The sequence below is a fragment of the Nicotiana sylvestris genome, chromosome 4, assembly GCF_000393655.2.
Source record: "Nicotiana sylvestris chromosome 4, ASM39365v2, whole genome shotgun sequence".
NCBI classification, from domain to species: Eukaryota; Viridiplantae; Streptophyta; class Magnoliopsida; order Solanales; family Solanaceae; genus Nicotiana; species Nicotiana sylvestris.
Window position 1 is genome coordinate 12374754 of NC_091060.1, and position 11500 is coordinate 12386253.

General features: G+C 36.1%; 1 protein-coding gene across 1 annotated transcript; it reads left to right on the forward strand.

Annotated features, from left to right (window-relative positions):
* The first annotated feature begins 431 nt into the window (after window positions 1-431).
* Window positions 432-2803, forward strand: LOC104242319 (CASP-like protein PIMP1). Its single transcript, XM_009797345.2, has 3 exons — window positions 432-598; window positions 1471-1600; window positions 2457-2803. The coding sequence occupies exons 1-3, from the start codon at window positions 432-434 to the stop codon at window positions 2667-2669; spliced, it is 510 nt and encodes a 169-aa protein (XP_009795647.2). The 3' UTR covers window positions 2670-2803.
* Window positions 2804-11500: the final 8697 nt, after the last annotated feature.

Below are 11500 nucleotides of genomic sequence, written 5' to 3' on the forward strand. Positions count from 1 at the left end.
TGAGTAATGGACTCATTAAGCCTGCAGTCGAAAGGCCGTATCCGCCCTGCCAAGACATGCGTGGTAGGTATGGGGAGATTAATTTACAAGTAGGCAAGTATATGTCAACCTTTGACAACAACAACAATAACCCAGTATAATCCCACTTTGGGATCTGGGGAATGTAGTGTGTACGCAGACCTTACCCCTATCCTTGGGTAGAGAGGCTGTTTCCAAATAGATCCTCGACATCCTTCCATCCAAGAACTTCCCACCTTGCTCAACTCACAACCTCTTGGTTGGAAGTGGAGATTGCTTACCATTAGAGCAACCTTTGACAATGAGACAATAATAAAGATTCGAATAATTCCTTAATTATTATAAGAGAAATTAAAGTTTATAGCAAATTATGGCTATATATAATTAATTTTCTCGAAACTTAGAGAGAAAAAATGGGTTGCTTAGTAATTGTGAATCTATTGTCAAGAATTCTTTCACTTTGTAGCTTGGCAACATCTATCACAATCCTCACCACTGCTTCCTCTGATATGACTGTTTCTTCCTTATTTCACAAAGATGTTGAAGTCAAATTTGGCTTTTCTGATTTCTATGCTTATCGGTAAGTGTTTTACTTTTACCTAAATATATATAGGAATTTATTGCATCTTTCATTCACGCATGCTTTACTTTAAAAAAACGAAATTTTCAACAAATGTCCCGTCGGAGATTGGCTCATCGCAAAGAGATTTCCGGTGGAAAGTCTGTCGGAGGCGTTTCCGGCGAGTCAATTTCATCGAAAAGTTAGAACTTTTTAGGGACAACAACAATATATCCCATGTATTTTTACAGTGTCGGGGTCTGGAGAGCGTAATGTATATCCCGACCTTACCCTTACCTTGTGAAGGTAGAGATAATGTTACTCTTGGCTCAAGAAAAGCTAACGCTTTTTCGGGAGTACATAGGCCCCGTTTGTCCATCAAATTTTTTCCTTTTCTTCAAAAATATGTTTGTCTATAAAATTTTGTAAGTTGTTTTTTCCAGAAAAACTGTTCTCCCCTCTCGCAAAACTGTAATATTTTTTCAAGTAAAATGCATGTCCAAACATAATTTCAAATACCATTTTTCAACTTAACCCCAAATACTATTTTTTTTTCTTCCAAAAAAGTACAATTTTAATGTCCAAATGCCGACTTAATATATATAACTATTGCTTATAATAATCCCTACGGATTTGTTAATTTTAGTACGAGTTTTTTATGTATTGACAATATATAACTTATTTATCCGACTAGTTTAAGTTGACCAACAAGAACATACATATAACTCTTTACAACAAGTCTGACATAATAATTATCTAAAAATCGAGTAATAACTTTTGCTAATTAGTTTGTTAAATTGAATTGTGATGATATAAGATTTGATGGTGCATATTATTTGAATGCTTAACATATATTCAATATACTTGGTGGTGTAAAACGATGGGGTTTTCAGTTACATGCTTGCTTGTGCTGCTGCTGGATTTGTGTATTCTCTCCTACAAACAGCATTTGCAATAATCCAAGTGAAGACTGGAGATTGCGTCTGTGATAAACTCATTCACTTTGACGTATATGCTGATAAGGTATGTCATCGTGTAGTTTAATCTATTAAAATATGTTGTAATTAGTTATTATTTTTATCAGGGTATGAATTAATGTTTGTAATAATTTTATGAAATGTTAGTTTAATTAGGAGTCTTGCTGTAGTTCTCGAAAGCAGAAGCGAATCGTCCGTAGCAACACGACTTGGATTATTGGTCATTGAAAATCTCACTACTTACCGGACGAACTCCCTTATTTTCACAGTCTAATTACCCTCAATTTAAGAACAAAAATAATAATACCCAACCCTAGCTGATTCACCAATTTCTTCTGTAGTCTTCCAACACCCATAATGGTGTTTATATAGACTACATTTGAGTTTAGGATCTTTATACAAATACCGGCAATATTTATTGTTTATTTTTTCTAGTCATATACATAGGTTATATATTGATTATATACAACTATACACATATAATACATAAACTATGGATATATTATATCATCGACTATTTTTAATTTAAGTGGTTGGGTGAGCGGCTAGGGTTAAGCTAACTAATGGGCCTAATTCGCTAGCACTCCTTATGGGGGCAAGTACACAGATAACCATTCTCGGAATGCTATTTAGTGATTAGCCAGTACTCATTTTGTCCTGAAATTTTAAATTAAAAATCTTAATTTCAAAATAATTCAAAATATTAATGTAATTCAGAATGCACTGGCTAATTTTTAAATAATTATACTTTAGAGTGGCTACCCGGTGTCATTTCTGTACTCTTATGAGTGTCTACTAGGCCCAAAAGCCTTCTCTCTTTTTTTCCCAACAATGTTTGTCACAAGAATTTACTCGTATTTATCTTGATAATTGTGTAAATATTTTTTCTTGATTATAAGCAGATAATGTCGATGATAGTGGGTACGGGTGCAGCCGCAGGGTTTGGTTTAACGGTGGATTTGAATTATTTGCCTAATCGTGCAATGATCACCGTTGATTTTCTAAACAAAGAAAACGTAGCTGCTAGCTTTTGTCTCGGTGGATTTGTATGCACAATGATTTCATCGTTTATATCGTTAAAAATCTTTAAGGATGATTACTTGTATGAATGCTAGTTAATTAGCTAGTTAAATTAAAAATACGGTCATTAAATTTCCTCCTTTTGTTTTAATTTCTTTTGTCGGCCTTCTTAGATTTTGTATAACATCTTCGTGGGAAGAGTAATTAATCTTAATTTATTTTGTTTTAAGGTTTTAGTATATAAGTTTTCCTTCTTTTATTTAGTGAATAAACTGCTCGCACAAAAGGATTTACGCTACACACCGCATATAAAATGAAACGGGAGAGTAGAAAATTAGAGTACAAGATAATGAAGCTAATTTAGTTGTATTTATCCTCATTAATGAAAAATGTTTCTATCACTTATGAAGTTTTGAACTTGTGAATTGTGATTACTGCTAATTAAACGTATTGTTCAATGGTGGGGCTTAATTCTTTCCAAAGACGAAAACCCACAGCAGTTTGGATATTAAAGTAACAGAATCCTAAAACCAACGAAAATTATACTACTATACCCCATAAACCATTACAAAAGGGTCTACTGTGGGGAGAATTTCAAAAATAATTAGATTTACAAGTGGTCATTCAAAACTAACCACAACTTCAAAAGTAATCAAAATTTAACCATTTTTCATGTAAAGATAAATTTGAAAGAAAACATTGTTCAAATTCCGGAAAAATACTCCAGTATAATATACTGGAGTTCCAGTATAATATACTGGTCCAACTTTCCGCGTGTTGGAGTTCCAGCATAATATGCTGGAAATTCATACATATGTGCACCGATCTACAATATATTATGCTGGAACTTTCCATGTTGTAGCAAAATAGTGGCTATTTTTCAATGACTTTGCAAACGCTGACTATTTTTGAATGACCAGTTCGAAAACTGGCTAGCCCGCGCTATTTTTACTCTATACTATAATGCTATATCTGCACAAAACCTCACGCCAAGAAAGTAAAGTTTCTCATTTTTCATAAATTGGATAAAAAAAGAGAGTAAGTAGTAAATATGAGCATGAAAGTGTGGAAAAGGGAAAGTAGGAAATTGCTTATGGCATTTGGCATGTTATCACGAACAATAGCTTGGAGCTAAATTATTATTATTATTATTATTATTATTATTATTATTATTATTATTATTATTATTATTATTATTATTATTATTATTATTATTATTATTATAATACACATAGATAGGCATCTTTCTATCACATTACACCCGGATAATAGCTTCTCCATTTCAACCATATAGCTTTATTACGAGTAACAACTTCATCTATCATTCCATTCTCTTGAAACAACGAGCCTAAATATCTAAAAATGTTTGCATTTTGGCATCACAATTTCATCTAGTCTAACCTTAACTTCGCCCTTATCATGCTGATTGAATTTGCAGTGCATGTAATCAGTCTTACTTCTACTTATCTTAAAACCCTTACTGCCTAAGGTGTTCCTCGATAGCTCAAGCTTTTGGTTGACACCTTCGCTAATTTCGTCAATTAGCACAATATCATTATGTATTAGTAAAAATTAGACTCGCTATGTGGGTCTATTAAATGGCGACACATGTTTGTAAAGTTTGAAGAAAAGTGAAGAATGACATGTAAAGGTGATATGAGAAACACCTCCGGGACCGAACATACTCATACCGTGCATGTTAGCCCCAGAACTGATCATCATGAAATAGCCCAGATCAGGCGTGGGAGAATATCTCATAATTACAAATGAGGAAGGAATAAATTAATCCCGAATTATATGAGATTTACCACCATTACACCATCAGTTACAAATCAATTATTAATAAATGCAATAAATGATTGTAACGGTCAGAACAAGGCAATCAATTACGAGATTGACTCAACAGGCACGGGATTGACTCAACATGCACGGATTGACTCAACAGGCACGGATTGACTCAACAGGCACGAGATTGACTCATTAATTACGGAATTAACTCATCAGTTATAGAATTAACTCATCAGTTACGGAATTCCAGTATTTATACAGCTGTTACAAGTGTGAGCACGTGATTTTTGCCCTATGTGAGAATTACTCCTAAAAATTCAAAATAAAACAATTTTTCTTTGTGCACAATTTTGAGAATTTTCGTGGCATTTTTGGATAATTATTTGTATTTGTCTGTGCATGTTTATTTATTAGATTAATAAAAAATACAAAATATGTCGCATTTGCATTTAGGATTTAATTCTACAATTAGGAGCAATTAAGTTTGTTTTACAAGAACAAAAAAATCATAAAAATAATGTACGTAGCATTTTTAGCATTTAATGTCCAAATTATGTAATTTTATCGTAATTGCTATTTAATTGTGTGTTAATTGTTATTAAGAGTTAATTAGCACTTTTATAAATTAATTTAGTTCTATAGGCTAATTTAGGATTTTTAGAATTTTAGTTTTATTTAAAGAAAAATAAAAGAAGAAAAAGAAGCAATGGAAATAAGAAGAAAATCGGACTGGGCCACCTTTTAAATTAAATCAACCAGGCCCAAACCAAAAAACCCCTTATCCAACCCAAAAACCCCCGACCCGGTCCTCCCCTAACCCAAACACCCCCCTCCTTCCATTTTTCATTTTCATTTTTCTAAAAAAACCCTAACCTACAAAAAACCCTAAAACCACTCGCCCCCCTCTCCTCTTCATCTTCTCCAAACCACCCCCCTTCCCCCCTCACCTCCATGGCTGCCCTTCTGCATCTTCTTCGTCCCCATCGTCCCCATTGTCTCAAACGACCATCTGCTGCTTCACCCCTCGTCCTAAAATGACCCCTCCATCTCCAGCTCCCATGGCTGCCCTTCTGCATCTTCTTCGAAGCTCCCACGTCCATGGCTGCCTTCTTCTTCATTGTCGTCCAAACGACCACCCTCCATGACTGCCCTCCCGTCTTCATCTTCCCCAAACGACCCCTTCAACACCCAAAACGAACCAGCGGCTGAACATCCAAAATGAGACCCCATCCGTTATGTTGCTTCTTCATTTTTACAACCAGGACCTCCATTAGAGGAGACACCATCGAAGACCCCCGATCTTGAGCTTCCTTTCCAGCCATTTCTGAACCAAACGAATGACCATTCCTCCCTTCACCACTGAACTCGCCTGAAATGTGCACACGCACCAACGACCACCTCCGACGACATTGTTCAGTCCAAACGACCACAGCCACCACCTCCGTCGGAGTCTGGCAAACCAGAAACCATGGCTTGAAACCACCATGAAACACCGCCTTTCATATTCTCAACAGAAACCAAACGGAGCTCCCATCTCTCACAATAACCGGCGGCGACGAATACACTAAAAGAAAAGACGGACAGAAGCGACTGATATGGTTAGCTAACTCTCACTTTCGTTCTGCCATTCGAAAACCTCAGTCGCGATCGGTTCCCAAAAGCTGTTGAGGTCGAAAATTTGCAGTTGTTGACTATCTAACTCATTGTTGAGTTCAGTCCGATCCGATTTCAATCATCGCTGAAGAGTCGAGTTTATTTCGTCGAGGTTCCCGGTCAGGTCTGTCCGAGTTTTGCTTCATTAATGTGGTTCGAAAGCAGTCAAGTTCATATCCTTCTTGAATTGGTATTTTCTGCATTGTGTTATATTCACTTCGCCTCAATTCCTGCTCTTATTGCCATTGACTATTTGTATTATGATTTTGATTTAGTCTTGAATTTTGGGTTTTGTGTTTCTTGCTTTTATTTGTTTTCTATCGTTGTAATTTGCTGGAATTGATATCTAAGAACTTCACTGGATGATAATGATAGTAATAGTTTCCCTTGAATTGGCTTTCAACTATAATAATACTCAATAGGAGTAGTATATTAGAATTAGAAAGGAAAAAATAACTTGGTGTTATGACCTTCCAGATTTGCTCGAGTTTCTTGGAACATTAGCTTGAAGCTTTTGTTCGTTGGTTGCCTTTGCTGTACAACTCTTCTCAAAGAGTTTTCTGTGTTCAATCACTTGGGAAAATCCATTTTTTGGCAACACTGAAGGTCCATTTCCTTTTGCTTTTCATCTTGTATTTTTTGGTTAAACTGATATCAATGAGCTGCGTGTTTCCATGATCGAACGTAGTGAGCAGCAGTACAAATTCATGAATCTGCCGTTCTTCTTATTTGGTTCAATTATCTTGCCTCCTTCTAGTTTCTGTCTTTTCTTGGTTATGTTATGTTGTTTCTTTTCTTGTCGTTGTTCATCATTTCTTGCATATCAAATCAGTTTGTTTTCATCCAGTATATTGACAGTGTTCATTTGTTTTGTTTAGGTTTAATCTAGAAGTGTGTTAGTTTAATCACTAAATCTTTATTTTGATGATATTTGGTCTGAATTAAGTTTCAAGCTTAAATTGTGATTTAAGTTTGATGAATCTTAATGTCATTGATTGGGAGTTAGTTTCATGTGTTTAAATCAGTCAATTGTTAGGATTTCTCAATTAAGATTGGTTATAGCTGCTAAAGTTTGGTTAATTGACTTTGGAGGATTGGATATAGTTGATGGGGTAGAATGGTAATTTCAGTAGTTTCAGGGGCATTTTCGGGATTTTAAGTTTTAAAAAATGATTAATTTGAGTGCTCTGTCCACTAAGTACTAATAATATTAAAATAATACATTGTTTAATATATAGTGGGGGACAAGACATGTGGTAGTAGGAACTAATACATTTGTTTAATATAGTGGGGAACAAGGCATGCAAGAGTGGAGAACAAAACATAATGGTATGAAAAGATTAAAAAACGATTGATTAAAATATGTTGTCCATACCTGTTTTGGATTATAAATAGAGTCATTAATAGGCAGTAAATGGGAGTTTTTTTAGAGAGGATAAGAGGATTTTCTGAAAAATCTGGAGAGGATATGTTTTACACAGTACAGGTTTTACACAGAGGGCTGGTTTTTGGAGAAAGAAAATCAGTTCTCTTTCAGTCTTTTTTTCAGAGAGTCTAGGCTCGATTTTTAACATTTAAAAGTTCAGTAATTTGAGAGTAAAAAACAGGGTGGTTATTTCTGGGTTTTCACTGAGGTTTTAAGTGGTTGTTGAGTTTGTTATTTCTGGTCTGCGTTGGTTGGTGTGGGTGCTGTTTCATTGAGTGTGTTGGAACCCTGTTGGTTTTCAAATCTGTCACTGGGTGTTCTGTTTACTGGTTGTTGCTGGTTATTACTGTTGCTGATCGCTCCTTCATCTTCTTGTATTTCCGTTATCCAGGTACATGTTCTACAGTTCTCAAATTTAAAGGAAAGGAAGTAAAGAGTTGTTGGAATGGATTTCTTGATGTATAAGCAGTATTTCATTTGATATTTCATAGTATGTATTGGAATGATTTTGAAATGCATAAACTGGACTGATTGAATCTATTTCTACAAACATGGAATATCAATTGTAATTAATCTTAGTTGGTGATTACTAGTTATGAAATATACTATATTTAATTCTTTTGTTCAGTAGTCGTGAAACAGTTTCAAGTAGTTTTACGTCACAAAACAGGTTCAAATAGTTTATGGAAATCAGCATATTAGTTTAATAGGTCTAATTCTGAAATCGCGAGTTCACTTGAGTAAATAACATCATTTTAAATAGCAATGTAAATAAGGTTATTAACTAATGTTAGTTCTCGAATGTTAGTGATTAATGCTAGACTGATGTCAGTTTTAAGCATTGATGCATTTTTCAACAAATCGTAAAAAGAGCTTAAAAATGGCTTTATATTCCACATAGTTAACTCCAATAATCCAATTCATATAATAAAGCTAAAGTTGAACTGGTTCGAAATGGTAGCTGGTTTGTTAATATTTACAACGGCAGGCGGCGGATCTTAAGTTAGGTAGCGGGTTCAAACTAGAAAGTGTTTCCTTTTGTTTGGACCCGGACTTGAACTTGAAGCTCGAACTTTTAATGCTAATTAATTAGGATTTTTCTTTATTCTTAGAGACCAATGAATAGAAAATCATAGTCGCTTTAGGATATACTTGAATAAAAAATGAGATGAGCCTCGCCGAATAAAAAATACAAAATTGCGGGGCCCTCAATAAATATTTGTTTTAAAATACTTAGACTTAGGGACGGGTCGTTTAGCCAATTCCACGGCCTTCCCCAAAAGATAACAACGCGCAAGTCACTTCCGGCGCTTTAAATTATTTACTTTCTTAAACTCGGGTGCACATTTATGTGGCCCAAATCCAAATCTCAACGAAGTTGAAATGTGCCGTTAATCACGGGTACATTGATTGTGACGTGGTTTGAGATGCATTTCCATGACATTGCAAATTCCTTTAAAAAAATAATGAATGAGATGAGCCTCGACTAACAAGAATACACAAACTGCGGGGCCCTCAACGGACAGTTATTTCAAATGCTTAGATTTCGAAACAGGCCGCATAGCGAACTTTACGGCTTTTCTCAAAATAACAACGCGTTAGTATCTTTAGGCGCGTATTTAATAATGTTATCTTTCTAAACTCGGGTGCATATTATGTGACCCAAATCCAAATCTCAACGAAGTTAGAACGTATCGAAAATTGCGGGTACATTTATGTGGCGCAATTCGAGATGCATTCTCACTATGTTGCAATTCTTTGAATAAATAATAACAAAAGCAGTAAACAGTTAAATTTGCACGTAGGTTCATAATTTTATAAAATCATATAATCAAGTCGAATATGACAGTTAAGCGACTGTGCTAGAACCACGGAACTCAGGAATGCCTAACACCTTCTCCCGGGTTAACAGAATTCCTTATCCGAATTTCTGGTGTGCAGACTGTTAAACAGAGTCATTCTTTTCCTCGATTCGGGATTCAACCGGTGACTTGGGACACCACAAATCTCCCAAGTGGCAACTCTGAATCTTTAAATAAAATCCCGTTTCGATTGTCCTGTAATTGGAAAAACTCCCTTTTACGTCCCTTTGCGGTGGGTATAGGTGAAAAAGGAGGTGTGACAGCTCTGGCGACTCTGCTGGGGACCGAACCCAGAATCTCTGGTTCAGGGTCCAGAATTCAAGCTTAGATAAATTGTTATATTTGGCTTTATCTGATTTTGTTACATGTTTGGGCCTAATGTGCTAAGTGATGCTTTTACCGCTTTGATATTATCTGAACTGTATATATAAACTGCTACGAAATCCCTCTCTTCTCTCTCTTGAGGATTGCACGTTGGTCGTGACTTCTTTCTGTTAGTGTCATATCCCAAAATAGAATGAGGATTCGGAGGAGTTGCAAAACCGGATGATCTTTTGGTTACCGGTACGCAGTTCCCATCCTCGGCTCGAGTTGTCCGCTCGGGTAAGCCAGGTCTAGAACAAACACCCAGGATAAACCTAGTATAACAAAACCTCATGCCGGATCCCTAGTAGGAACGCTTATTTGCATCATGTGCACTTGACTTAGGGGACTCAACACAGGGGTTGGGTCCGTCTAGGACAAGCAACCTGAAATGAAAAAGACCATCCTGCGGCATCCTGTTTGTTTTACGCATTTATTTGCCACAGACTTGCATCTGACAATATTGGGGAAAAAAATAGCAGTGTAGAAAGATAAATCTGAGTTACCGGCGAACTTTGCCAAAATTTCGTGAATAAAAAAATTACATTAAAAAAATGTGTTTTTTAGTGTAATTTATTTAAACAAGTCTTGTTGTCAGAATTAGTTTATTGTTGTTACCCGAACTACGCTGGTTTGATTCTCACATGGTGTGGGATACGTAGGCAACCCTCATCGGGTCCAACCTCCCCTTTTGCAAAAATAGCCAAAAAATGTCAATTTTTTTAATTTTTTGTCATAGAGTTGGGCGATGTTGTTTTTGTTAGAAATAGCTGAATGTTCCCAAAAAGGACGCCGGAAGGCTGACTTTGCATAAACGGCCACCTTTGGTCATGTTTTTAGGATTTTGGTCGGTTAGCTAACGCAGCCTTAAAATCTTCGTCCCCGAGGTGCTGAAAGGCCGCGTTGGCAAAACCTAGTTTTTTATTTTAATTTGAAAAATAATAAGAAAAAGAGTCAGTGGTCAAGAATACCGTTTAGATTTTTCAAGCCGAGCCAGCTTCGGCGGTGTCTTAAACCGTTCTTGCCGAGATAGCCTTAGAGTATCTTTCAGTTGTCAAAAGGCTATTTTCGTAAAAGAACGGACAAGTTTGTGAAGTGTCATAAAATAATCTTCCCGGCCTCAAAATTCATGTGAAATTGGGAAGGGGCCACGTTTGCAAAAACAGCCGTTTGGTTAAAATCCGCATATAGGGGAAGGAATCTGTCATTTTATTTTTCTTGAGTTTGTATTTCTTTTGATTAGAGTATGTGGGTCGTTTGACTTTCGAGTCTGTGTTCGTCTTTAAGTGATTCTAAAAATATTTTATTGTTGTTTACCTTTTATGTGGCAGAACTATGCCCGGTCTGATTCATGCGGGGACATGATACGTAGGCAATCTACATAAGATTCGACCACCATTAAAAAGAAAAAAATGAGAAAAAAGAAAAAGAAAAAGGGAGCGCAATTACAAGAAGTCGGAATGACGCACATAACTGAAGCAAATGCATGATAGAAAGGGTTAATTGCCTAGTTGCATTGCATCCTTAATGTGTGTTTTTTTATCTGTTGAAAACCCTAAATGCTAACAGGTTGCTTCCATTTTGTCCTCTTTCAATAATCAGAAAGGTGGTTGGTTGTGATTCTAAAGTAACGCTTCCCTGCAAGACAAAGGCAAAAGACAATGACAGAGAACAACAAAACTGAGTGGGTTGGTACCGATGCCCAAAAACGGTTGGTTGAATAGGACTACAGGTTGGTAGAAGAGGTGAAAATGTTGAGACAGCATGTGGCAGACATGTATCAGGCATGGATGACTGGGAAAGCACCACCCCTGCCATCGCCTAGCTTCTTGAA

What these genes read in the sequence shown, in the direction of transcription:
- LOC104242319 (XM_009797345.2), top strand. Translation starts at nt 432, where the DNA reads ATGGGTTGCTTAGTAATTGTGAATCTATTGTCAAGAATTCTTTCACTT. An exon ending in TCTGATTTCTATGCTTATCG is followed by an intron (nt 599 to 1,470) that starts GTAAGTGTTTTA and finishes TGGGGTTTTCAG; the next exon opens with TTACATGCTTGCTTGTGCTG. An exon ending in TTGACGTATATGCTGATAAG is followed by an intron (nt 1,601 to 2,456) that starts GTATGTCATCGT and finishes GATTATAAGCAG; the next exon opens with ATAATGTCGATGATAGTGGG.